Genomic DNA, 27,926 nt, shown 5'->3' on the forward strand with positions numbered 1-27,926 from the left:
GTTTGGAACGTTGTTTTTAAAAATTGCATTTCGATCCTGCTTTTTGATTGGTCGATCAGACTTGATGCAGCATTATATAAGCTCGAACTCTTTATTTACTAATACAGGTTTCGTGAGGTCTTAACCCTTTTAAAACTGAATGGATGAATGATGAAGTGAGTGGAGTTCAAGGTAGCTACACACCTCCCTTATCTACAGTTTATCCCTGACAATAAAAAAAAAAAAAGCAAAAAGCTCTCGAGATCGTTTTCCACATTTCCGATGAAACTGGTCATCTACGTTTTACTTAACACTTACAGATCTTGCAAAAACACGTACATCAGGCTCTAAAACATCCTGCATTACCATTTTAAAAAAAAACAAAAAAACAACACAACAGCAGCCTGATGGACAGAAGAGGGGGGAAAAAAGAATGAGGGATATTTTTCTATTTTAAATAAACGTATAACGGAGCTGAGTGGATCAGGAGAGGAAAACTGATAGCGGATGGAGAGCTGGAATGCTCGGATACCGAGAAGCATTTACAGACGCGGTCGCGATACGGACGTATCATGAATCCGCTTGTTCGCTAACCGCCAGCGAAAAAGAGCGGGATGAAAGGACAGAGTAGAGCGTTTGCTCTCTGGGGTTTTCTTTAAAAGACGGTGCTTTTATACTCACATGACATTATCTAATAGATGTGCTGTGCCATGAGGGATCTGATCAATAAAATGGAGCATCTGTTCAGACGGGTGTATAGATTCTCTGAGTCTGAGGAATGAAGTGTGTGTGTGTGTGTGTGAGTTTGAGGGGGTGGCGGCGATGGTTACATGTACATACACAGGACTGAACAAGTCCCAGGGTAGCAGTAATGACAGTCAGGTGAAGGCGGCAGATGGAAGGAGGAGGAGGAGAGTAATGACATTACAGAGCGTCACGGCCTCCTCTACGAGACGCTGCAGCGTGAGTGACGCAAACTCGCCGTGCTGCTCCATCACGCTAATATTTCAGAATAAAATGCAAAATATACACAAACAATATCTCCAATAATACTGAAGTGAGAAGGTGAATATCAGAGCGACCAGTTAAACAGAGGACCAGTCGAAGAGAATTTATACATAAATTTCAGTTTCATTTCTATTTTAATTGCGTAAGGCTTTTAACAGTGCTTATTGGCACGGCAGCGTATTTACGTGCACTTAGCGAAGCTCCTGGTCATGCTTTTGCCAAATACATACGATTTTTCAACGTGTTAGGTTTTTTGTTGGTGCTTTGCTTTTTTTTTTTTTTTTTTTTTTTAATAGCTTCCTGACATGAGTGCAGATTTAAGAAGGATAGACAGATTTCATGGAGTTCTATCTGAACATTTTACCCAGTGAAGCTGCACATCTTTCCACGTGATCAAGATGGCAGGAACTGCACACGAATACAAATCTACAACCGTTTTACTTCATCCTAAACTTTATACAAGTTCCATCCAACATCCTTCAAAGTTCTTCTGCTGTTTGATCTTTTGCGCGTTTCAGCGGCACGTCAGTCAGACACAGCGTTTAAAACCTGACCCTGAACCAGCACCATGTCCTCTGGGTTATAAACAAACACGGGGGCAGATTACGGTCATGTGACCCGATGATGATGGAGCGTGGCCACGCCCCCTAAAGCGAGCACTTATAATAAAAGGTCAGAACAGTCTTTACTGTGTGTGTAGTACAGATGCAGTGTTTATGTGCATGATTTATATAATACTGCTTACACACACAGATCTTCACCTGTCTTAACAGCACTAATGTTCAACTTTACATTTAAATAAAGCTTGTTTCTTTGAAGCAGGAAAGCTTCCATCTCAATTCACGACTGAAGGGTTCTTCAATAAACAAACAAACAAATAAATAAATAAAACAGATACAGGTTTAGAGAGAGAGGGGAAGTAGGCGTGCTTAGGGTCACAGTGTGTATGAGATAGCACTAGAGGCCATCGCTCCCCACACACACACACCACGAAAAATCCACAGTGGATTTTTAGTGCTGTGTGCGCACGTGAATGATAGGGAGTGGATATTGGACAGGGGCCTTGTGTTTAATGATAGCTCTCCAGGGAGTTTTCTCTCCGTGTGCATGTGTGTGTGTTATAGCCCCAAGATCATAAAGGGAACAGCTTAATGAAGGGAGTGAGGGACTGAGAGCGGGAAAGCACAGGAAGGAGAGAGAAAGAATGGAGGAATTTTTTTTGGTTTGTTTAAATAAACAAGTATCACTATTTATCTATTAATTGATTTTTTAAAATGCATTTAAGGCTGCCTTTAATTAAACACGCATAAATTACATTCTATAAAACTAATAAGCTTGTGATGGGATGTACAGTTATTGGCTCTTCAGAGAGAGTAAGAGAGAGAGACTGTAATGGTTGTTTGATTAAGCAATAAAATAACACGGCGTGTTTCGAAAAAGATTCCAACAGAAACCTGCATGAACGCCTGGAAACACATCCATGCTTTTACACACACCCGGGTTTGGTATGATTCAGGTCAAGCTGGAGCGGTTTAGATGTATGAAGAGTTAATGCATAATGATGTAAAGTGGGCGGAGCTTATCTAGGCAATAAATTGTCTGCATGTTTATTTAAAAAAAAAAAAAAAGGCTTGTTTTAGACACACCACATTTATTATTATTTTTATCTGAACGAGAACTCCCTGTAGCGTCTGGCGTCTGTGTGTGACATCATTACTCATTACACCCTAACGATGTCATCAGACCAGCTGTGTAGATAAATAATAAACAACCTGGATAAACAGGCAGAGGGGAGCTCCTGAGGTGCACAGACGGTTCTGCCAGGGGTCACGGGAACATTCAGGGTCATGACCCCTTAAACAGGATCCAGTAATGACATCAATCAGCGCCTCCTGCTAATTACCCCAGAGGAGTGTTTACCGGCTCTCCGTCTGCGACCCTGGGCGTGGCCTGACTGCTAGGATTATTTAGTGGGCGGGGACTTTTTCTTTTTGTGAATCGAACAGTAAATGGGAATTAACTGCACACACACAAAACCACACGCACACATACAGTATTGAGTCAATGAGAGTGTGTTCAACTGAAATAGTCAATTTGTTAAATACACTCAGCCCTTAAAGCCTGTTGTTATTAAAAAAAAAAAAAAAAAAAAAAAAAAAGGGTTAAACCCCAGAACAGAATGCTTATATCCTACAGGCACAGAAAACACAAGTATGTGTTTACAGTTCATTCAATTAAACTATTAAATGACTAAAAGCAGAGAAAGAAAAACGGGGAAACAAAAGAAAAAAAGACAAATTACAGACTTGGATCATCGAGAAAGTCACTAACAACGAAAAAAAATATGAGAAAAAAGAGACAGAGGTGAATAAAGAGAGAGAGATGGAGAAATAAAGGGCTTGCACAAGACAAGCTGAGAATTAAATATAAATAAAGGGAGAAAAGGAAGAAAAGAGAATGTGTGAAGTATAAAGAGACAAAAAGTGTGTGTGTTTCTCTCTCTGTATTTATAGGACTGAGTAAAATAAAGAGAGAAGGCACTTGGGCTCCACCTGCTGGTGAATCAGTCAAAACACAGACATGCGATTTCTTATACTCGCGCACAAAGAGACGTGTGTGTGTGTGTGTGTGTGTGTGTGTGTGTGTGTGTGTGTGTGTGTGTGTACCAGAGTCGTTGCGCAGGTACGAGGACATGGCGGGGATGAGACAAGACTGACTGAGAAGCTCCTGCAGGACGGGAGGCAGAGCGGCACTGCTGTGACTCCCAGCATCCACCAAGCCCGGGTCACCCGAACACACACACCCTGCCGGGTTAATGTAGCTCGCCAACACCTGCGCGCGTGCACACACACACACACACACAAATGAACACCACTGCTTATACACTTACATACACACATTAAAAAAAGCAATGATATGCTTCCCTGGAACACACATCTACATTTGTGTGTGAGAGAGAGAGAGAGAAAGAGTGTGTGTGTGTGTGTTACCTGCAGCAGACAGGTCACATGCTCCTCCTCGAGTCTCTGCTTGTTGAGCGCCTGTTCCACGTCCCAGCCTGAAGCTGTGGATCCGGTCCCGAACCCGGTCCCCTTCGCCCAGTACAGCTGCTGATCATCAGCGCTCACCACACCCTGTCCACTGGAGACCTGCGGCTACACAAACACACATAACTGAAAACACACACGGACACAAGCTGGGGGAAACACATCAGCTGTAATGTGGATGATTAGTAAAGTAAACACTAAATGAAACTACAGTAAGGGGGATGTGCGATTGATCACTGTGGTGAGAAAGAGAGTGATGTCGTGTCTGACCTCCGAGTGGTTGGCGCTGGATGAGGGCACGCGGGGGGCGTGGTGACTCAGAGCTGACAGGCAGGCCAGGATCAGGTGAACGGCGCCGATCTCCAGAGCCATGCGCCGCAGCAGCACGCCATCGTCTGTGGTCAGGGGCGTGGAGCTGAAGAGAGAACGCAGAACCAAGAACGGCAGGGTGGGGAGAACGTTCGCCGATGGAGACTGCAGGATATGACCTGAGAGAGAGAGAAAAAGAGAGAGACATGTCAGGTCAAAAAAAATAAACGAAACAGTCTGTGTCAATAATTTTTCCCCCCCTCCCAAATCAATCATTTACGCAGTATGCACACACACCTGATGGATTGCCCCTGACCATGTTCGGTGGGTTCTCCACACACCATCAGCTCATTTACACACAATTAGCCCGATCGGTGCGGAGAACGCACGTGTACACCATCGATACCGCACACTGAGCTAGCACTGAGTCATGCAGCACAATCAATATGGCTGCCTCCTGGCCCTGTACATCTATACGAGAGTGTGCGTGCGCGCAACAGTGTGTAGGTGTATGTATGTGTGTGTTTGAGATGGAGGTAAAATATTACCACTTGCTAATCACGCCATCAGTTATTAAACTGTGTGTGTGCGTGTTTGAGATATAGCCAGAATATTAACACTTGCCAATCACACCATCAGTTATTAGGCTGTGTGTGTGTGTGTGTGTGTGCGCATGTGTGGTAAAACCACAGATGATCCGCTTTTCCACTCGTATGTATTTGGACCTGAAATTCATCATCACTCTGAGATTGGAAGAAATTGGGTTGGGGACAATCGGAGTGGTCCAAACACAACCCTGTGGAAGCAATCAAGAGTTTCACCTCAACCCTTAAACTCATACCCGGGGTCACACCTGACTCCAAACATCATTTCCTTTCTGCGTTATCATCATCATCCCCGGTCAGGCCCAGACTTGTGTCAAAATTGTGTCAAAATATAAAAATTCTAACAGAATTCAAGAATATGTAAAGAGAAGACGATTAGATTCTGTCCTGTTAGATTGCACTATTGTGCACCACTCGGTCTAAACAGTAAAAACGTCTAATAACTACATAATAATAACAGCACAAACACTTCATGAACTACCCACATTAATAAACCATAATCATCCTCACGCAACTAAAGCTTTATCCTGACTTTTCTATGAAGGTAAAACAGTAGCAAAACCCGAGAGCTTGCAAATTCGAATGTGAGAACTTGTAAAATGAATATTTGTATTTATAAGTTGAAATTTGTACTCACAGCTCTGATGTGAAAAGCTGCATCTATCGATTTGCACACCTGTGTTTTGAATTCGAAGTTGCAGATTAACAGGCACAATTGTGTACTACACATTTATCTTTGCGCTTTACTTCAGTTTCGGTGTACAACCACAAGTCGGCGCTCACAACCTCTCAGATCTGGCAGTACAACCTCAAATCCCGGCGCTCTGACTTTTGCTACTCATTTTGCGATATTCCTGTAGCAAAACTGACTTGTGCACTTGTAAACGCGGGGGCGGGGCTGGGGTGGAAATGAAGTCATTTTATTGGTCAATGCCTCACTAATGAACAACGCCGGCCACAATGCAAACATTTGTATGCATATGTATCAGCTATTTTGTTTTTAAACGCTTGGAAATTTTTTTTATTAACTATCATTAGTTTTACTGTATTTTATATACCAGTAAAAGCGCAGCAATGTCGTTTAATTGGTTGGCATAGACGACCACCACCACCGAAACGGCGCGAACTGCTCTGTGTAGGTTGTGACGTCATCGCGCACAAAACGTCCCACTTCATTGGCTGGCTCCAACCAATTAAATGTTCATTGGTGAGGCATTGACCAATAAAATTCATTTCCACCCCAGCCCCGCCCCCGCGTTTACAAGTACACAAGTCAGTTTTGCTACAGGAATATTGCAATATGAGTAGCAAAAGTCAGAGCGCCGGGATTTGAGGTTGTACTGCCAGATCTGAGAGGTTGTGAGCGCCGACTTGTGGTTGTACACCGAAACTGAAGTAAAGCGCAAAGATAAATGTGTAGTACACAATTGTGCCTGTTAATCTGCAACTTCGAATTCAAAACACAGGTGTGCAAATCGATAGATGCAGCTTTTCACATCAGAGCTGTGAGTACAAATTTCAACTTACAAATACAAATATTCATTTTACAAGTTCTCACATTCGAATTTGCAAGCTCTCGGGTTTTGCTACTGTTTTACCTTCATTCTTTTCGGACTTTTAAGTAGAATTTTATTCACTAATTACAGACTAATAAAAGTTTGCAGCGTCAGCTTTTGTTCCGTTGTTAAAGATGAATCCTTCTTTATATTACTTCAAATAAACAGCTCACAATGCTTTAGTAATCTGACATTCTACAGTAGGAACCTGAATTAAAAATGTAAGAAATTCAGGGTCAATAAAATCTTTGAGTCGGACGTTTTGAAAGATGCTGTGCTTTTGCTGCTACTTCTCACAACCGCATTACTTTTTTTTTAGGTTTCAATCTATATTTATCAATAGATAGTGTATTTATCCTGAACTCTATGTACACTATCTCTATATACACTTCTAAAAATACAGCACTGCTCTTTATACAGTTGCGCTGCTCCTGTATAATTTTGTGGAGTTTTTTGTATATTTAGTGTCTATAAATAGTTGTTGTTAGTCTTTTGGCTGCCCCCCCGGTAAGGGGTCGCCATAGCAGATCATCTGCTTTAGACATATGCAATAAATAGGTATATATTTATATATACAGTATACACACACACACACACACATATATATATATATCCAAACAATTGTAATGGTGTTACCTACACTGTATATACTCACTGGATAGACACGTTGTACATATGCATGCATGTATGTATGAATGACTGACTGACTGACTGACTGACTGACTACATGACTACTCTCAGGTAGAAGGTACAGGTCCGTACACAGTAGAAACACCAGACTGTCCCACAGGCGGCTGAATGGTCAGTCACACCTTCTCTCTCTGCCCTCACCACCATTTATCCCTACACATCACACACCACTATTACAATAACTATGAACTGTACCCTGAATTGATGCAGAACACACACTAGACACTCTCTTCTTGTGGTTTATGCCAGATTCTCTTATATCCTATTTCACAAAGCCGGTATGGTAACTGCACTGCTGCACTATGGTTGCACTTTATTACATTACATACCGGGAAAGATGATACCTTGTTCTTATATGTCATGATGACAATAAAATTAAATGTATGTAAACTGCATTTCGCTGCTGAGTACCTGTACTATGCAATGACAAAGTCGTACCTTCCTAAAGATTATGTTCCTCTAACAACAACAACTTCTCTTATTCCCCAGTAACACTTTAGAACACAAAGATTTTCTTTTTTTATTTACACAATTGAAATCATTTGTAACTGGGTACATCCTTTTCAAATACTTCTAGTTGTAGACTGAAACGTGAATGTTTATGTTAAATGATGGACTGCAAAAGATCTGCCCCAAACAGAGCGGGATGATCACGAATCGATCTGCGTGCGGCTACATATTTTAATATGATTTAGTTTATAGTGAGTAAGCCAGTTCTGAACTTATACATTGCTTGACATGGTAACAAGTTAGAGAGGGAGAGAGAAAGAGAGCGATGCAGGATTTTGTCAAATCACACACGTGTGTAAAGAACAATGACTCAGACTTGCATGACTCAGCAATAAATAAAGACACTTACAGGAAAGATACTTGCGTTCAGCAGCAGGGGGCGGTGTGGTGCACCGATTTAGGAACGATTTGTTTACACGTACCGCTGTGAATAGTACAAGTGAAGTTATTTAAAAGGTGACTTACTGCCCTCGCCGTCGTCAGTGACCCCCAGCACCAGCCTAAGCAGGCACTGCGCGTGCTTCCTCTCCTTCAGCAGAACCTCGGCGTATCCGGGCAGACGCAGGAACAAGCCGAAGGCAGCCAGGGAGTGGGCGGGGATAGGGGAGGTGGTCTGGACGGAAGATTTGATTGGCTGTGGTTCGGTGGCGACGCTCTCGGGGGCCTCGTACACCAGCTCGCCCGACTGCTCGATGGTCACCCACTCGAACTGCTCGCTGTCCTTCGGCTTCTCCTGAGAGGACGAGGCTACCACAGGAGTGCTGACCTGTGTGTACACACACACACACACACACACACACACACACAAAATCTCAGCTGTGTCTCAATTCAGCTGTAAATATCTTGAGATGAGTTGTTTTGAATGTGGACTGAGCTCTGTGAGCCAATCAGATTCAAGAATGATGTATACTATAATGTAGATATGAGGGCGAGTGCAAGCACGAGACGGGTGTGGATAACGGGCGAATGTAAGCACGAGGCAGGTGCAGATAAGGGGCGGATGTAAGCACCATGTGGGTGTAGGCAAGGGGCGGGTGTAGAGTCTGGAGACTGGTAGTATTTAGGGCTTCAGAGTTTTTTCTCCACTAAAACCTGATGATAGAAGTGTGTGTGAAAGATATAAACTAACCTGTTGAATAACGTCGGGGTAAAGCATGGGCAGTCTCTCGGCGATGAGGGCGAGACCCCCCATACCTGCGAACACCTGCAGTGGTGACTGAATGGGGCTCGTCTCCAACAGAGACTCATCGATTGCTGCATCTAGGCACTCGTCCACCGGAGTCATCAGTTCATCCTCCACACAGCTGCCCAGCATGTCACAGTGCTCTACACACACACACAAATGTTAGCATCCTTCTATCAGGAGATAGACAGATAACGGCAGAAAGATACATAAAGCATGACAGACAGACAGAGAGCAAGAGACAAACGGTTAGACAAAAAGTGAGAGATGAACAGATCAGACATACAGAGAGATATATTTTCCTGATATTTATAGAGAGACACACTGAGACAGAAATCACAAACATAACACGAAGACTGACAGATCAGACAGTCTAAGACATGTAGTCAGATGGATAAAACAGAAAAGGAAACAGATGGACAGACAGATCAGACAGACAGCGGGTGGATCAGATAGACCAAGAGCGATAGATACAAACAGATCAGAAAGACAGATCAGACCACCAAAGAACGACAAAGAGCGATAGGGACAGACAGAGAGTGATTGAGGCAGAAAGATCAGACAGGCCGAGGGCAATAGAAAGACAGACAGATTAGACAGACAGACCCACCTTTCTCTGTGCGAAGCCGCTTAAAAGAGTCTGTTTTTGAAAGCCCAGAGTCAGAGATGACCTTTGACCCCAGTTTGACGGTGAGGTCAATGGAGCGGTAGCCTTGAGGAAGTTTGCGCTCATACAGCAAGGTCAAGAGCTGAGCCAAGGTCATCTCTCCTGGCAACGGCTGACCTGAGAGACAGAGCAAGAGTGATGTAAACAAAAACACCTTAAACATTATGCTGGGGTTATCAGTGTGTGTGTGTGTGTGTGTGTGTGTGTGTGTGTGTATATACCAGGTAGTAGTTTGTGGTAGAGGTGGAACACAGGGACACTGATGGTCTTGCTGGACGACTCAACTCCTGAAGAAGAGGCCAGTTTATCACTAAGCACGCGACCTCTCCGAGACGGGGGACGAGGAGGTGTGGATAGAGCACGCTTCGACTGAGACTTTAGACCTAACACACACACAGAGAGAGCGAAAGAGACAGAACCTAGTCAGGAGGGTAACTGACTCTGAAGTGGAAACGGGGAGCTGCACCCAAAAAAAAAAAAAAAAAAATAATAATCAAGAATCCTTTTAGGGCATAAGCTCTGCTACAGTTTCTACATAAAACCTTTTATGTCTTCTGAGAGACACTTACAGAAAACCCTTGTCTTTGAGCAGAGTTAATTATGGAAAAGACGCAAAATCAGATTAGCTGAGAACCTTCAAGAATCTAACAGAGCATGCTTCTCATGTAGTACCTGAAGCCACCACCACACTGTAGTTATCCTGGAACCCATTGTCAGCCTTCATCTTCTCCTTCTCCTCGTGGTTCTTCTTCTCTTTGTCCTCTTTTTGCTCGTTCAGGAGCTTGGCGGTGATGCTCGGCGTGTCTGTAAAAGAACGAATAAAATCACTGGACCATCCATAACATCAGACACACCTTTAGATAAACATGGGTTCTTCAAAGGGCACTTTAGGAATTCATTCGTTTCTAAACTTCCAAAATGACTTTTGTAGGGTTCTGCATACTTCTTAGATAATATCTTGAAATGTTTTTGGTTAGACAAAGAGCTGTGGGGTTCTGGGTTATTTAAGAGTACTTTGTGTATTAAAAAAAAAAGTAATTGTTCTAAGATGTGGTTTCAGATATACGCCAAGAATGAATGAGGAACCCAAAAGGAGCTGAGACAGATACATATAATGGGTGCTGGATGGGGTCCTCTAAGGTTGTTCTGCAAGGATGAGATCAGGGTGAGATCTCCCTCACACAGAAACATACACGTCAGTAACAGTGCTATAAAAAGAAAAAAACCTTCTCTTCCTGATTACTATAAAATTATTATTTTTGCACGTCACATCTTAAATGATTCAGGTCATCAAACACATTTTAATATTACACAACTATAACTTGAGTAAATCCAAATTGCAGTTTTTACTCTATTTATTAAAGGAAAAACAAAATGTTCAAACATTCCCGGCCCTATGTTTCGTTGGACTGGGACACTTTAAATGGTTTGCGTCCCGTTACATCTGGCATAAAAACTAACACTGCATTTAATAAAAAGAACAGAATAACAGCTTGCCATAACCATGAATGCTGTGCTGTAGAAGAAAATCCTAAAGGAAAACATGCAGCCATCAGTTCGTAACCTCGAGTTCAAGCACACTTTGGTTATGCAGCAGGATAATGATCCTTTAAAAGATCCTTTTAATCCTGAAATTAAGGTTTTGGAGTGGCCTAGTCAAAGTCCTGACTAAGCCATCCGATTGGGATGCTGTGGTGCGACCTTAAACAGGGTTAAGTCTCTGTGTGGCTGAATTAAAAAAAAAATAATAATCCTGTAGAGTTGGCCAAAATTCCTCCACAGTGATGCAAAAGACTCGTCGCCAGTTATTGCAAATGTCTGATTGCAGCTGTTGGGAAAGCTATTTATTAGATTTAGGGGCAATTACCCCCCCCACAGGGCCAGGCAGGTTTGAACAGCTTTTTTCCACCATTCAAATGAAATCATCATTTAAAACTGCATTTAGCATTTACCTGAATTATCTTTGTGTTGTATTAGAATTTGTTTGATAATCTGAACCTTTTAAATGTTATAAATATGCAAATTAATAATCATAAAAAATTTAGGGTGGAAAGTGGAAAGTGCTACTGTGTGTGTGTGTGTACCAGAGACACGGTCCAGCACTTCAGCCAGCGTGGTGGAGATGGGCAGGTGGAGTTTGCGGAACTTGTGCCCCGCTCCGTACATGGGGTGCTGGATCACATGACTTGTGGCGTTTATCCTCCCCTTATACAACTGTAGGAGAAGAAAACGTTAGCTTTAAATTATCCACACTTATGCTAAAAAAAAAAAAAAAATCCTCAGTGTCTGTCTTTATTTTTTTCTCTGCCTGTATGTCTCTTTCCATCAGTGAGTCTGTCTCTCTCCATCTCTCTCATTTCCCATCCCTGCAGTTTTTCTGCCCATTTCTTTCTTTCTCTCTTAGCACTCGTCTCTCCCTCATTAGCACTGTTTATTCTTCTTTTTGTCTCCATCCACATCGGTCATCTCACTCTATTTTTCTTTTTTTAGTGCAAGATTCTCTCTTTCTTTGTCCATTTATCAATATATGTCTCTCTCCCTCTCTTTCGCCCTTCTCTCAGATGTGTGTATACCTACCGGACAGGGCGACTGCAGGAAGACCGTAACCTTCTCGTCCTCGAGCATGAGCTGCAAGAAGAGTCTGCGGATGAAGCCTGAAATGTTCCCCGACACCGGGACGTTCCCTCTCTGTGGAGCCGATTGGAAGAGCTCACACAGGACCTGCAGGAATCCGAAACATCTCACTAAACATACCCCATACACATGATATAAAAGATCAGTCACGTATTTAGGACTACAATAGGCACATGCTAAATATTATACTGTAAATGCACAACATACATTATACATGCTATGAACACTACCCGTCTGTATATTACATAGATAATTAAATATATTGTACGATATCACCCATAGCCCCAAAACCTAAAGCCTGTGGATTTGCATCCTAAATATTTACTAAACATATTATTAAAAAGTCTTGCAGTACTGATGGGTAATATACATTTTGCATTAACTGTAATTTATTAACAGCTTGTTCACGGGAGTTAAATAAACTTCTAACTTACTGCTAATAAATAACGCTTTATTAAAGATCATCTGCATTTCTGTAAGTTTCTGAAATTAGTAATGATTTTGCATTAGACACCAGTAGAGGGTGCTGAAGAGCTGAAAAAAACATGCACTTCCTGTATTGGTACTGAATTTGCAAACTGACAATTCATAAATGATTTCTTAAACACACACACACTTACCTGAGCCATGAGTCTCTGATTGCTGGGATGGCAGGAAATGCACTGCAGGAAAAATGCCACTGTGGCGTTCTCAATAGCTGTCCTCTGCTGCGTGCTGAGACCGTTGCCCCGCCCACCATGGGACACTAGCGAATAGGATCTCGTTCCCGAGGCGTGGTGGACGTTGCCACTGTTAGCCGTGCCGCTGGCACTGGAATGGCACAGCAGGAAGAGCAGCGACGTCCAGAGCGGGTTGACGTCAGGTCCTCCCAGCCAGTCCTTCATGGCGTGGCTGTTTCCGACCTCGGTGAGGAACCGCAGGACCGGAGCGGCCAAATCCGGCGAGAGTGATGGCGCCAAGGACGTGTGGTTGTGATGCCGGCGTTCCGAGTGCCAGGCGGGCATGGGGAGGTCGGCGTGGGCTAGGAGCTGGCAGCAGAAATTAGCCAGACTGCGCACGAGCAACGCGGGAAGCCCCGAGTCGAGAAGCTGCTGAATGGCGCCGGGGGACTGAGAGGCAGAGGCTAGCGTCGCTAGCTGGCACTCGTTTAGAGAAACCGGAACGGGTGGAAGGAGTTTGGAGTCATCGGTCAAAGAGGTGGCGCTGTTGAGCTCGTGCTGCTTCTTTCCGTCGTCTGTCATGGCTGGAGCGCTCAACCCCATCCAGGACATGAGCAGAGAGAAGTAGCTGGGATGGATGTGGCACATGGAGCACAGCAGGCTGTCCACCGCCTTCTTCAGCACCATGTTGCACGGCAACGCCATCGACCAGTTATACAGCAACCTGCAGGGGTGGGGGGATGGAGGGCAGAAGGAGACACTCGTAACACTAATTCACACCAGACATAAAATAATTACCACGTTAGAAAGTTTAAGCGCTCTGTGTGTGTGTGTGTGCACGTCCTCACTCGAAAAGCTCTCGGCTGAGCAGTGTCGGGAGGTCGTAGTCCACAGGAAGTTCGTAACTGTGCCACAAGATGGCCGCCACGCAGTGCAGGTGTGAGGGTGAGGGCATGAGAAGTCCATACTCGCGCGACTGAGACGCAGCTGGACCCATGATGCCTGATGGACAGTTCTGTTTCAGCGCCGCTACCCGAGACGTGTCATACACCCACTGCAACAGGGCCTGGATCCTACACACACAAACACACAGGATATCTGAGTGTTCCAAACAAACAGGGTTCATTTCAGTTTCAGACAGGTCTGTGTGTGTGTGTGTGTGTGTGTGTTTATTTACACATCTTACCTGTCTTTAGTACCAGGGTCCTGTGTGGTACCGAGCTGGTACAGGATGTCTATGGTGGAGTCTGAGGAGAGACCGTTCAGCCTCCCAAACAACAGTGGACTGTTCAGATCTTAAAAAAAAAACATGCAAGGCACATTATTATTATGTAATTCTATAAAGGGTTTATTTATTACACACACCACTGTAATCTACTGTAAAATCAGAGACACTATTACAGAATAATAATCTTCAAATCTGATGCAACGAAATAAAAAGCAGTCATCTTATTTAATTTATGAAATGACTGATTCATTCATTAAACAAATTAATGTATTTATGTATGCATCAGGTTCATATAGGGGCTAATAATTTGTTTATTATTATTTAGGAAAATGTATCATGTGCATGCACAATACTCACAATTAAAGAATTTTACATACATGTACGAAAAAAAATCTCAGATAAAATGTGAATATTCTCAGGTTTTTATCCCCTACAGCTGTACAGGAGACGGAGCTGATGTGAGCGGTGAGTGCTGGGGTCTTACTGGCGAGGTCGGTGCCGGAGGCGGCGCAGTTCCTCAGCAGGATGTGGATGAGTTTGAGGCCGATGCGTGTCGACTGGAGGCCGATTTTCACCAGGACAGCCTCGATGTTGGGCGAGTGCATACCGCAGTATGGTGACATGAGCAGCGCCGCACACGTCTGCAGCAGGTTAGCCGTCTGCGCAGCCGCGCTGGCCATCGTCGCCTCCAAATCGGAGACATGAGTCACACAGTGGTGCAGAAGACGCAGCCAGCCGATACTGAGCAAAAGAGGAAAAGATCATCATTACACACGACGTCTAAGGATTAACAGGGCATGGGCTGGCCGTGTGTAAGAGCATTAAAATCATTTGGAGACATTTGACGAAGCCAGAGGCAAAACTGCAGGGATCAGTGCGCCAGGAGACAGACGGGTACCTGGTTTTGGAGACCTGGTCCTCAGAGGGCAGGAAGGGGTTGTTGACGGTGGCTGACGAGGTGCTGCCGAACGCGGTGAGTCCGAGCAGTTTAATCTGCGATAGGCCGAGCGTGCTGGCGTCTCGAGGGCGGTGCAGACGAACGCATATGGCCGACGCCACCTCCGCACGCACCAGCTGGATTTTAATGTAGGTGAGGCCGCTGGTGACGAGGGGCGTGGACAGAGGAAGCATGTTCACTCCATCCGCACTGATCTCCACTGACACTGAGGATGGACACGCTGGACAGACAACACAGAGGGAACAAAAATTCAGTCAGGTTTATATCTAACGCAGCACTGAGCTCTGGATTCTCAAAGAGTTGATACCTCTTAGTATTTTTTTTTCTAAACACAAGGAGATATAATTAAAAAGTGTGTGTGTCTCTGTCTGTCTCACTGGCAAGGGAGGCGAGGTGTGGTTGGATGTGAAGTTCTTTGAGCAGCACGGCGGCGGGGAGGTGAATGGTGAGGTCACACCACGCCTCCTCGGGGAGGAATATGTAGGACCACGCAGCGGATCGAGCACGGCGGTGAGGGGGCGTGGCCTGGAGCAGGACCTCGGCAGGCTGAGCTGTAGGACTGCTCGAGGTTATGGTGCCTGATGAGGGACACATTAAAAATACGCTGTAATTACACAGAACCCTAAAAATTTAGCCACGACTGACAACAACAATAAAAAAAAAAAAACACACATTGTTTCTTGCGTACAAAACAACTTGATATATAATCAGAATACAAGTCTCTAATACAAGCATGTAATTAATAATAATTTTAAAAAATTATGCGTAATTTAATAACATAAGTAATGGCACCCTCTCCGTTCAGTTTTAATTACAATGTTCTTTAAAATCAGGACGGATACAATCCCGCCCCTCCACTCCTTCACACCAAGCATCTAAGATTCCCTCTCCTGCTCATGTGACTGACTTATAATAAACGAAGCGGGTTACCGAGAGGGGCAAAGTTGTGCAGTCCCTCTGCGTTCTCAGGCTCGGAGGCGAGGACTCGGGCCTTCAGGCTGCCGTCAGCTGCTTTCCCCGGACCAGAGTCTAAAAATTTCATGATGGTGGAGACCATACTGCGTGCTGTGTTCACGATGGCTCGCGTACTCGTCACCATGTTGTTACAGATCAGCTGTACTCCACCTACACACAAATAGAAAGCGTCACAAATAATAAGTCATTTAAAATAAAAAACTATACCAGTGGTAATACTGAGTCGATGAGAGTGTGTGTGTTCATACCCATGTCATGGAAGGCTTTAAGAGCCTCACTGGTGTCCAGAACTCTCAGGATGAACCACAGGAGCGGCTCAGAGAGCTGACAAGTGGAGAGAGAACCCTGCACAGCAAACACACAGCACTACACTCATAGCATTACACACACTCCAGACTGATGTATGTGATTCAGGACATGCACACAATGGATGATGTTTCACAGATAGTGTTCATGTCCTATATAGTAAGTAGGGTGTATGGATTGGGACATGTCACAGTGATTAAGATTTGGAACAAAGCCACAGCAGACCAATAAATGATGTTTAAAATGTCCTAAACAATAAATAGGAGGTGTGGTTTGGGACACAATCTGGCACAATTACACCCACCCAAATTATATACAGTTCCAGATAAGACAACTTGGTGTGCACAGGTGTATTCAGGGTCAGGGAGCTCACCTGTCTGCCCATGTAGCCACAGGCCATGTAGGTGAGGATGGGCTGCAGCATGACCTGCACTGACGTGGCTCTCTTACTCAGCGTGGTGAGAATGGTGAACAGACCGTCCCCTACAGAGATGGCGTCCAAACCTCCGTGGAAGTTCTCATGTTTGGTCAGGTGGAGACCACTAGCACCTGAACGCAAGAAGAAGATAGTACAGAGGATAAAAAAATAAAACCAGGAAAATGCAATCAGATATTAAACTACGGTGTTCGACTATAATGAATGAGTTATTTTATATTTATTGGTAAATGACATCTAGAACATTCATTGTGGACAATGCTTACTCTAGGAACAAAATTAATTTCACAGGCAATAAGAAATAAAACATGAGGATTTGGACAAGACCACATGAGACCGATAGTACTTTTGTCCTATATAGTGAGTAGGGTGTATGGATTGAGACATGCCCCACATGGGAATGATGAGGGACCCATGTAGTGAGTAGGGTATGTGGATTGGGAAATGCCCCCAAAAGGGACTGATATTGTTCATGTCCTCTGGAGTGAGTAGGGTGTATGGATTGGGACACACCCCCAGGGCGATCGTGTACATGTTCTATATAATGTGTATGAATTGGGACACGCTCACAGGGGACCAATAATGTTTATGTTTTATTTAGTGAGTGGGGTGTGTGGATCGGGACGCCCGCACAGGGGAATGATAGCGTTCACGTAATATATAGTGAATAGTGTGTGTGTGGATTGGGATGCGCCCACAGCAGACTCAATGTGTACATACCGATGATCATGGCCATGGCGCTGCTGTTACACTGCCCCAGAGCTGAGAGGATCTGACTCATGATCTGTTGATTGGCCAGCACCAGATCTGCCACACCCACTGCCGGACCCTGATTGGGGACGTGTCCCGAGGCCCCACCGTCTTTGCTGCTGCCGCAGACTTTCTCCTCATCGGAGACGCTGTTGGAAGGCATACGGCCGCTGTACTCTCGGTCTCCGGACAGCGGCAACGTGACGAGTGCGTTGACGAGCTTGAGAAGGTCGAACATCAGCTGATCGCGCGTCGTCTCTCCGCACGCCGCCTTGGCGTCTCCTGGACGAATGATGTTAGCAAAAAGGCCTCCGAAACAGGCTCGGGCGCACACAGAGCCGTCTGAACCGCTCCGGGACACCACCTTCTCCGAGCAGGTGATGTAGTGATGGACCAGGAAGGTGATGGACTCTATGACGGCTGTGATGGTGGTGACAGACACAACCTCGAAGTTCTGCTCCAGGGTGAACTCAAGGAGCTTCACCTGAGCGTCCAGCGGGCCCTGTCCTGAATGGAATGGACCTCTGAATAGGAGGGACACCAGGAAGAGTCAGTGAGCAGTTAAGGAGATCAGCGGGAAAGTCAGAAATTCAAGATGGAAATTAACAGTGCGGTCAGAAAGTATGGAAATAAGACAAAAAAAAATAAACAAGTTAGGAGGGCAGGACTGCGTACCGTTCGGTGGAGAGGATGTGCACTAGCTTGAGCAGGAACTCGCTGAACATCTGAGGACAGGTGGAGGACAAGTGGACCTGTAACCGGGTCAGAAACTCCTGCATGGCTTGAGTCGCAGTAGGACCCACCTGCGCAGACAGAGCGAGACTCACACTGTAATAACACACTAAAGTAGAACAGGCAACGTAGGTGTGTGCGCGCGCGCGTGTATATACCTGTGAGCTGTGCTGACTCGTGCCATGAGGGTTACTGCCTGACAGAAAGCGCACCAACACGTGCACCAGCGTGGGGTCCGACACCATCTGCTGAGCCGTGCTCTCGTGTACTCCTACACACACATACAAACAAACACACGTTATACAACAAATCCAACGTTTCATCAAATTCACTTCATTTGTCGCCACCTAGTACACTTGTCCACCTAGTGCCTGTGTTCCACCAAGTCTGACAAAGAGCGTTTGAACGTGCAATCATGTGAGCGTTACGAGAACATCCGTGCTGCTGAATTTTCACACCTTCATGTTTGGACACGTCAGTTTTACCCCTCAAGATTAAATGTATTGCCGCCTTCATGTTTAGGTGCACACCACCATTGAAACTAACCCACTTTTTAAAAAATACGACTGGTTTAAATATTTTGGTTACAGGTAAGTCCTTATGAGTCCTGACTTACGATCACGTTCCGTTCCAGGAGCAGGTTTCGTAAGTCGGATTTGTTCTTAAGTCCTACAAAATGAGGTCTTGAACGCCTTTGGTATGAAGATACGATGTAAAGATTACCAAGCCTTGACTAAATCTCACTTGACTAGGTCCACTTTCCTCACACTTCCATCATCACTGAGGGTTTTCTGAGGTTAGGATTATTCACCATCAGGACAGCCATGTTCTATAATCATCCTTCTGGATTGATTTATTAAAACCGGTAAGGCAGAATCATTTCTCCCGCACACAATATACCTGATTTTAGACAGTTTATACATTTAATTACCCGCTGTAAATATTGGTATTTTGTGCACTGCAGCGTCTATTTTTTGTACAATACACGTGAGCTACCCTGTGATTTGTTTACATCTACTTATGTTCGTAGAACTGTGGTCTGTTCATATATGTGAAAAATCGTAACTTGAATATTCATAAGTCGAGGACTACCTGTATTTAGTAATATTCCACTGTAAGTCACAACCTGAGAACCTTCACACTAACGCATCCTATGTTAAGGAGTAGAACTGTATGAAGGAAAAGCAACACAGCACCCAAATCCTGGCATGACCCCCAAGTTGTGCCATTTTGTAGCAAAGCTCATACCTAACTTTAATAATTATTCAGTTTAATCATTATCAGGAAATAAACTCACCGCTGGCCGTCATGTTGGTCATGAGAGTGAGGCTGTGTAGCACCAAACACCAGGTACGTAAAGAAGTGTTGGGATACCAGGCCAGAACGGAGAGAAAACTACTGATGGAGGCTGTGGAGGAAAATCACACACATTCAAACACACAAAAACACATCATTAAAAGCTGAGATTACTCAGAGTGTAATCCTGCTTTCTCTATACTAGCTGTTTACGGCATATTAAACAAGCTACTGTTGCGGTAACACTGAGAGCTGAGGGTCAGAGTTGACCTCTGACCTTGGTTGAGGGGAATTGTGGGAACTCGGCTGGAGTTGAAGAGGAAGATGTCAGAGCCACTATCTTCAGAGCTGGAGGATGAGTTGAGGGTGAGGGTGAGCCAGAGCTGGAGCAGAGACTCCAACTACACACAAACACACATATGTGTAAAGCACTAAGCGTCACTGAAAATAATTTTCTTGAAAATTGTGTGTGTGTGTGTGTGTGTGTGTGTGTGTGTGTGTGTGTGTGTGTGTATAGATACCTGGACATGGTGGACCTGCAGCATGGAGAAGAGTTTATTAAAGCAGGCACTCAGCATTGGGATGGAGGAAGGCTGAACCACTGCACTGCCAGCAGGAGGGGAGCTGTGCAGCCCCCGCAGAAGGGAGTCGTCCGTCCCGTTAGCAGCCTGAGAACCTGAACGGACCAGAAATCACGTTTTACTCGATAGCTTAAATGAAAGTAAAATAATTAACACTTACATAAAATTTTTTAATACTTAAAAAATAAACAAAGGTTTATTTAATTTTTTAGAAAACATTAAAAACGTTTCATGGAAACAAATATACATTTTGCTTTATTTTAAATTATTAATACAATTATTTTTTAAAAGTGTGTATGTGTGTATAAGAGAGAGAGAGAGAGAGAGAGAGAGAAAATACACCTGAAGGTAAGTTAGAGGTGAGAGCTTGCAAAATAGCATCAGCCTCCAGCGTGGCCATCATCTTTAGCATGAGCTCCGCCTGCTGCTCCAGTCCCACCTCCAGCCGAGCATCCAAAGCTGAAAAGAGAGATTCCCATTGCTGAATGACATCATATCATAGATATATTAACTCCCTTATAAAAGTGAGAATCAACAGATACTTTTGGATCATGTCAGACTAAGGAACTCCAGACGGCCCCCAAAGTTAAACACACCGTAATTGGCGAGTCAGTGTATGTACGAGTGTAATAGGTAAGGCACCTTGTGAAACGGAGACGGAGAGGTTCTGAGAGCCTGGTTTCTCCACAGCAGCCGGAGGTTTGGACACGGGGATCCCCGCTCCCCCGATGTACGGGTTATAACTGTACGTTCCATAATCAGCTCCCCAGTAATCATACCAGGTACTGCTGATAGGCTGCATACACACACAGACAAAGAAAAGAGGAAAGAAGAAAAAAAAAAAAAAAAAAAAAAAACAGACCGTGAGGTGACCAGCTAAATATTTTTTTGAATCAACTAAAAGGTAGAAGGAACTGATCCACAGAACAACACGGTGCTGGGGTCCAGGTCTGATCTAGAACCGTACCAGGTCTGTTCTTTCAGTGCAAAGTTTAACATATTGAATCAAGAGTTTAATTTCAAAGAGTAAAGGACAATTTTGAATTTTTTTTTTTTGCACTTCACTTGTATTAGCTGTAAATAGCTGTGACAGCAATTTTAATAACATTCTCCCTTTTAAAGAAAAAAACAGTTTCCAAAATTATTGGCACCATCAGCAAAGCTGGTCAAAAACGGTTTTGTTTTTATTTCAACATCAAAAAGTCTCTAATAAGTTAACAGAGTAAGGAAATAAATAAATCATCAACAATACACTTAATAATAAAGAATTTTATTTAAACTATTTTAATGTTTTTTTTGTATTCGCCTACAATAAACTTACTCAACATTATATTCCAAAAGGTGCCAAGAGTTTTGGAGATGAGTGTACAAACAGTACTGATAAAGTTAATTCTATTTCACTTTCCATAATGTCTGAAAACATTAGGTTTAATGGTATGGCTGCAAGTTCATCCGGACCAGCACCGGCTCTGTGTTGGAGGGCAGTGGGGTGGGCAGTGGGGTGGCAGGCAGGCAAAATCAAAAAGGGTAAACCAGAAACACTTGACTAACAAAACACGGCTCTGGTGTATTATTAAAAGAATAACGAGTCTGTAAAGATGATAGAACAAGACCTCAGAGGAAGCGAGAGGAGGACAGAATGAGCAGCAGGCATTACACTGGGAAATAGGAGTGTAAATGGTTGTATAATTTAAAAATAATATATAAATAAAAAACTATGTAAGGAGTAGAGTCATGCATACTGTACCTTAAATACTTTGGCAGCAAGCGGATCTTTTTCCAAATCAATATCTAAAGGATCAATATCAACATCCATCAGGTCCTGTAGCAAGTCAAAGTCTATGTCTTTATCTTTATCCAAAGATGACAGTGGAGGAGCACCTTCGGGCAACGAAAAGAACTTTAATATTGCCAAGCGCACGAACACACACGCACACACACATACACATCCCTAACCAGAATGTAACACTGATCCACTGAGGAAGAAACTTATTTGCAAAGGTTGTTTAGAATTGTTACAAAATCTAAAAAACAATTTTATATCAAATCAGGATATTTATAAAATAGTGGTACTTACAGAATCGCAATACAAATTAAATCAGCACCTGAGTATCTTGATAATATGGTATCAGGTGATGTCTAGTAATTCCCCTCTTTATTATATATTTAATATATGGTAATCTACATTGATCAATAATAGCTACAAGCATACAATTAAGTAACAAGTATAAATATGTACCTAATTAATTGACAATGTGTGTGTATTTAACATGCAAGTGTAAACACAGGCTTATGACTGCATAAAAAATTTAGTCAACATTTTTTATATTTAAAATTACTCATGCTCATTTTTATATTTAAAATTACTCAAGTTGATAAACACAAGCAATAAAAATTCATGCAGAAATAAACAAACAACATACAAACCAATGAATTAATAAAAACAAAAAAGAAGCTGGAACTGAAAACAAACAGTAAAGAAACATCCTGTGCGTATGGGTGTATTTGTGTGTGTGTGTGTGTGTGTGTGTGTGTGTGTGTGGTTACCAACGCACTTTGGAAAGCCGACGAGCTCCCGGGAGTACCTGCGATGAGATCAGGGCCGAGTGGCTCGTCGATCGTCTCTACCAGTGTGAGTGGAGTGGGCGGAGCCAAAGAGTCATCCGAATCCAACACCGCCACCGCCGAGGAGGAGGAAGAGGAGGAAATGCCACCTTCTTCACCTACTGCACCTTCCTCCATCACATCCACACACACCGGAGACATCAACTCTCCTGAGGAGGACGGAGGAAGGGCGGAGAGATATAGAAAAATTAAGAAAGTGGGGGAGAGAGAGAGAGAGAGAGAGAGAGAGAGAGAGAGAGAGAGAGGACTTTGTTTCTCAAACTACATGAAAACACACGTCCCTACCTGCAAGGATGTCCTGCAGCATGCAGGTGAGTGAGTACTGTGCCCAGGCTCCGCCCCAGCTGATGTCACCGCGATTAAAGTCCGTTCCAACCAAGAGGAGCAGGAGTCGCTCCAGCTGCTGCTCTGACACCACCTCGCACAGGTGGATTGTGGGTCGTGTGGCGTTCGCAATCCGCGCTAGAACCTAATGGCAGGACATCATCATTAGCGTTACTATGAAGTGATAAGTGTGTGAGCGGTCTGTGTGTGTAATAAGCGTGTGAGCGGTGTGTGTGTGTGCGCACCTTGCAGACGAACAGCAGCAGGTCAGCATGACAGGTAAAGTCCATGGAGAGAAGGAAAAGGGCAAGTTTCTGCACCACGCAGATGCAGCGCTCGTGTGAGAGTGTGAACGGAAGCAGCTCCACCTCCGGAGTCTCCTTCACAGTGGACGAGGACGAGTCCGAGTCCAGAGAGGAGCGGGGCCACTCCGCCGTCCGACGCAGACGGATCAGATCCTTAAAGTGCTGAAACACACACAAACTCGTCTCTTAAAAGGACAGCACACTGATACATCGCCGAGCCGCAGACAGCTGTCTCACTCCCTCACCTTAGACGTGGCCTGTTTGAGCTTGGCCTGTTCTACCAGCAGCTTGTAGGAGGAGCCTTTGCTGCTCTGGATCTTCTCCTTCTCGATCTGCTCCACCAGAGCTTTCTGCTTCGCTTTCAGCAAATTCAGCTGCTGCAGGCAAAGGGACGGAAGACACACACGCACCAGGCTCGGGCTTAGAACATGCACAATGCAGCATAAAAAAAAAACACAATGAAATATAAAAGTGTTTAAATGATTGAATTTAAAATTCTTAATTAAAAACTGCAGGTTAAGATGATTATTATAATTAACTGCAGCAGACGTGGTCCCATAAATGAAATAATTACAGACTCAACAGCTACGACTAAGACACTGCTGTAAATCCAGCTGCTGCTGGAACAACTGGAATAAACTGATTGATTAGCACTAAAAGATTACAGACATCATCGGGTTCGTGACCCAACAGCTGTTTAATGGGACTCCTGGCTGCTGCAGTCGTGTGTGTGTGTTGTTCACGTGTCCCGTGTATCCATTTCCTGTAGTTGTAGTTTTGAATGTGCGTGTAGACATTTGCATGTTACATTTTCCTGCTTGTGTAACTGTAGTTGATTGTTTGTGTGTGTGTGCCCATCACATTTACTTGTGTGTATGTGCGCACGTGTGCCCATCACGCTTACCTGTGTGTGTGCGCGTGCAGATGTGCGCCCATCATGTTTACCTGTTTGCGCGTGTGTGTGAGAGAGAGAGTGTGTGCGCCCATTATGTGTACCTGTTGGTGTGTGTGCGTGCATGTGTGCCCGTCATGTGTACCTGTGTGCGTGCATGTGTGCCCATCACGTGTACCTGTGTGCACGTGTGTGCGCATGTGTGCCCGTCACGTGTACCTGTTTGTGGTGTACCAGCTGTTTGCGTATCTTGCGTGAGTAAAGTCGGTCTAAGCTGCTGTTCCCTTTAGCGGCTCTGCTCGGCGTGTGAGACTGCAGACTGTTGTTGATGAAACTCCACTGATTACCTGAGACAGCAACACACACACGCGCACACACACACACACAGCATAAACACTGATTAAACACCTGACATTATCATTTTTTTTTCTTCATAGAAACAAGAAAGAAAACTAAATAAGGCTGTAACACCAGTACGGATCCAAATCACGGCTAAAGCTAACGAGCTGAACACTGAATAAACACTGCGCTAATCACTTACGCTACCCTCGTTCTCGGATCAGATTAACTAAGCAATTCTAACTGTACTACAGAGGTTTAGTGTCGCGTAGGGCCTGAGGCTGTGAGCGTGGAACTGAGGAACCGTTTCAGCACACACACTCCACAGGAGAGGACTCTTTTCTACGACAATAAGAAGCTCGGTCACTGAGCTGAGGTTAACACTCTCACCTGTGAAGGTTCTCTCCCTGTCTTTGGCTCCGAGGTGTTTCTTGGCCGATGAGGCTTCGTCCTCCATGCTGGCCACGTAGTCCAACAGCCGAGACACCAGCATTACCACCCAGCTGACCATCGGGATGTCCAACACACCTACACACCATCAGTTTAACACACACAGTTAGAACATACCTCGGTATTGTATGCACAAACACACACACACAGACACAGTACCTTCGGTGCGGCGGTGGTGTGAGGCAGATGGCTGCTGTAGAGGAGACAGTAGTGAGTCGAGGAGGTTCAGCAGTCCCTCTAAAACACCGCTGTTACTAAGAGATCTCTGTCCTATACACGACAGCAGCATGAACACCCTAAAAGAGAAAGAGAGTGTGTGAGTGATCACCTAATTTTAGCACAAGAGAGAAACTCATCATCCGCAGTATTTATGTGAGAGGTGTAATTGGCTCTGCGTGCGTGTGTGCGCGTGCATGCATGCATTACCTGTCTTGTGGGAAGATGAGCAGCTGCTCAGAGTTGTAGAGCTCCTGCAGGACGTTGGAGATGAACTGACCCCACCAGCTCTCGGCTCCACACAGCTGAACGAGCAGCAGGCCGGCGTGTAGTCTGATCTGAGGAGTGCCGCTGATACACAGCTGCTTAAAGAGCTCCTCGCACACCTGCGCCTGGAATACACTGCGCAACACGGCCGGCACACACTGACCTGGTGTGGAGAGGATGTGCGGAGAAAGAGAGATAGAGAGAGGGAAAGGGGGGTTATTAAAAGGCAGCATCAAGAAATAGGACAAACAAAGGGGGCGTGGCTTCTGTGAACACTTGCTCTAATCATATAGGCGTGGTCTCTACACCTTTAATTCAAGTAGATGTGGCCATCAATAAGAAAGTGTGACCTAAAATCTAAGTGTGGGTGTAGGCTTTATGTATCTATTTGTCAAAGCAAAGAAAGGAGGCGTGTGAGAGAGAAAGACAAACAAGACAGACAGCCAGGCGTGATGTCTTTCAGCCGTCTCACCGTTGTTGGCGTGCAGCAGGCTGAGCAGCGTGTCCAGCAGGTAGCGGATGGTGGTGCGGAGCTGCTCGGTGGAGGCGTGCTGCACCAGCTGCGTGAGAGGCTGATTGTTTCCGGGGCTGCGGAATGGGCGGGGCAAGCGCGGGGACCCCAGAGACACGCGCAGCCTCTGCACGGCCTGCGCAGCCAGATTGAGCTGCAGCTGCAGCTGGGCGCAGTCATGGTATGCGGAGAACACCCGCGAGTCCTCCTCCAGAGCTTTATCAGGTTTGCGCAGGAAGTACTGAGCGTTGTTGGCGCTGTTCAGCGGAAGGATGTCGACGTTTTGCAGCAGGGTTTCTAAACGGTGACATGCCAGGTTATACCTAAAGAAAAGAAAAAAAAACAATGGTGGTGATGGGGGTATTTAGAAACATCTGCTCACATCTGTGTCATGTTTAAATCGAATCAGGAATACGAGTCTGATACTTCAGTCTCAGAACTGCGTGAGATTCAGACTGCGAGCCGGGATTCAATCCTGAGTCCGATTAAGATTCTAACACTGTTTGGTCCTGACCTGCACTGGATGTCCTCCTGCAGAGCCACCATCATGGCGAGGTGCTGCTCTAACTCCGGCTGACTGAACGTCTCGCTCTCGGCCCTCAGCGGGTCGTTCATCAGCTTCAGTTCACTCTCCCACGGCAGGATGTACGTGTGGCCGTAATAGAACCCCAGCGGGATCTTGGCACGCGCGTTAGTGCTCCCGTAGCGCCCAATCACTGTTATCTGTCGGGAACATAAGAAGAACGGCAGAAAAAAATTTAATCTAGACAACAGTCGCGTCGCAGCCACTCTATTTTTAGTGTGCGTGAAGTGTGTGTGAAATGGTCACCTTCATGAACCTGCAGACCGGGGGAGGCAGCAGGTCGTGGAGGATGAGCGAGTGTGTGCTGATGTCCGTCGCCACCACCAGCCTGCGGCCGTCCACCTCTTCACCCAGAGTCCAGATGTCGATGGACAGAGACGCCAAGTCGGCGCATGTGGGGATCAGAGCATCCGTCAGCAACACGGGACGTCCGAAATCCAGAGTCACGAACCGCCGCGCTCCTGCACCCACACACACAGTTATAGCTTATGTCCAAAGCCCTATTCGCATGAGATTAGTATTATCTGGTGACCTCGTGTGATTTAGAAGTGTGTGTGTGTACCACTGACCTGAGTGCATGCGCTCAATGATGATGGACTGGTGAGGTGGAGGCTGGAGGAAGTGTGAGGCCTGAGAGATGGCCAACACCAGGCCGCTGCCCACTGGGCTCTGACACAACACACAACAGGAATTATTACACACTGCAACACACATCACTAAGACAAATAAAGCTGTTATGTTCTATAATTCACTTGCACACACTAACCGGTTTGGTCCTGTGTGCGTTCTTGCTGTGAGTGTGTGTAGTGGGCGGCGTCGAGTCGATGATGTTGTTGGGGAAGAGCTGTGCGAGTTCAGCCCCGATGGCGGCACTCACGGCCTCGTTGGGCGGGGTCAGAGGTGGAGTCATGAACAGGGGTGTGGTTTTGGGAGTGGGCGGGATCACATCACTGGGATGGATGAAGAAGCCGGGAGCGCCGGTGGAGTTTGACACCACGGAGCTGTGAGGCTGCACCGTCACTGATGACGTCTGGTGGAGTTTGGCCTCCAGCTTGGCTTTCTGTTTCACACACACACACACAGCTATCAAAAATACACTCATGGGTTAGTACTGTACAGAAATATACTGCTCACTAAACACGCCAATTAATAGGCGTTCAGGGGAGTGGCCACGCTTTAATCAGTACATCACATGACCATAACATGTCTGTAATGGAAGTAATTTAAGGTCTATCACAGTACTGAAAGCTGCATGTGGCTCTCTGCGTGTGTGTGTAAGAGAGAGAGAGAGAGAGAGAGAGAGAC

At 45.1% G+C, this 27,926-nt stretch overlaps 1 protein-coding gene across 4 annotated transcripts in view; it reads right to left on the reverse strand.

Moving 5' to 3' along the window:
* birc6 (baculoviral IAP repeat containing 6) overlaps positions 1–27,926 on the reverse strand; it is a 71,018-nt gene that overhangs the window by 19,368 nt on the left and 23,724 nt on the right. For 2 of the 4 annotated variants that reach the window (XM_053510121.1, XM_053510119.1), the window contains exons 25-65: positions 27,388–27,681; positions 27,191–27,290; positions 26,868–27,082; positions 26,553–26,761; positions 26,000–26,361; positions 25,471–25,690; positions 25,204–25,340; positions 24,985–25,122; positions 24,475–24,602; positions 23,609–23,740; positions 23,304–23,525; positions 23,020–23,203; positions 22,665–22,883; positions 21,857–21,990; positions 20,752–20,905; positions 20,452–20,568; positions 20,050–20,204; positions 19,806–19,929; positions 19,530–19,640; positions 18,391–18,503; positions 18,176–18,303; positions 17,471–18,024; positions 16,688–16,863; positions 16,257–16,374; positions 15,964–16,158; positions 15,411–15,611; positions 14,974–15,253; positions 14,560–14,816; positions 14,034–14,142; positions 13,696–13,920; positions 12,809–13,571; positions 12,132–12,275; positions 11,639–11,768; positions 10,227–10,358; positions 9,776–9,937; positions 9,498–9,671; positions 8,834–9,030; positions 8,170–8,470; positions 4,305–4,522; positions 3,978–4,142; positions 3,654–3,819 (exon numbers count right to left, since the gene is read on the reverse strand). In XM_053510121.1, the coding sequence (XP_053366096.1) occupies positions 3,654–3,819; positions 3,978–4,142; positions 4,305–4,522; positions 8,170–8,470; positions 8,834–9,030; positions 9,498–9,671; positions 9,776–9,937; positions 10,227–10,358; positions 11,639–11,768; positions 12,132–12,275; positions 12,809–13,571; positions 13,696–13,920; positions 14,034–14,142; positions 14,560–14,816; positions 14,974–15,253; positions 15,411–15,611; positions 15,964–16,158; positions 16,257–16,374; positions 16,688–16,863; positions 17,471–18,024; positions 18,176–18,303; positions 18,391–18,503; positions 19,530–19,640; positions 19,806–19,929; positions 20,050–20,204; positions 20,452–20,568; positions 20,752–20,905; positions 21,857–21,990; positions 22,665–22,883; positions 23,020–23,203; positions 23,304–23,525; positions 23,609–23,740; positions 24,475–24,602; positions 24,985–25,122; positions 25,204–25,340; positions 25,471–25,690; positions 26,000–26,361; positions 26,553–26,761; positions 26,868–27,082; positions 27,191–27,290; positions 27,388–27,681 (8,263 nt within the window). The remainder of the gene's footprint in view (positions 1–3,653; positions 3,820–3,977; positions 4,143–4,304; positions 4,523–8,169; positions 8,471–8,833; positions 9,031–9,497; positions 9,672–9,775; positions 9,938–10,226; positions 10,359–11,638; positions 11,769–12,131; positions 12,276–12,808; positions 13,572–13,695; positions 13,921–14,033; positions 14,143–14,559; positions 14,817–14,973; positions 15,254–15,410; positions 15,612–15,963; positions 16,159–16,256; positions 16,375–16,687; positions 16,864–17,470; positions 18,025–18,175; positions 18,304–18,390; positions 18,504–19,529; positions 19,641–19,805; positions 19,930–20,049; positions 20,205–20,451; positions 20,569–20,751; positions 20,906–21,856; positions 21,991–22,664; positions 22,884–23,019; positions 23,204–23,303; positions 23,526–23,608; positions 23,741–24,474; positions 24,603–24,984; positions 25,123–25,203; positions 25,341–25,470; positions 25,691–25,999; positions 26,362–26,552; positions 26,762–26,867; positions 27,083–27,190; positions 27,291–27,387; positions 27,682–27,926) is intronic. The other 2 variants (XM_053510120.1, XM_053510122.1) reach the window with 2 other exon arrangements.

This window comes from Clarias gariepinus, chromosome 13 (genome assembly GCF_024256425.1).
Source record: "Clarias gariepinus isolate MV-2021 ecotype Netherlands chromosome 13, CGAR_prim_01v2, whole genome shotgun sequence".
Taxonomy (NCBI): Eukaryota; Metazoa; Chordata; class Actinopteri; order Siluriformes; family Clariidae; genus Clarias; species Clarias gariepinus.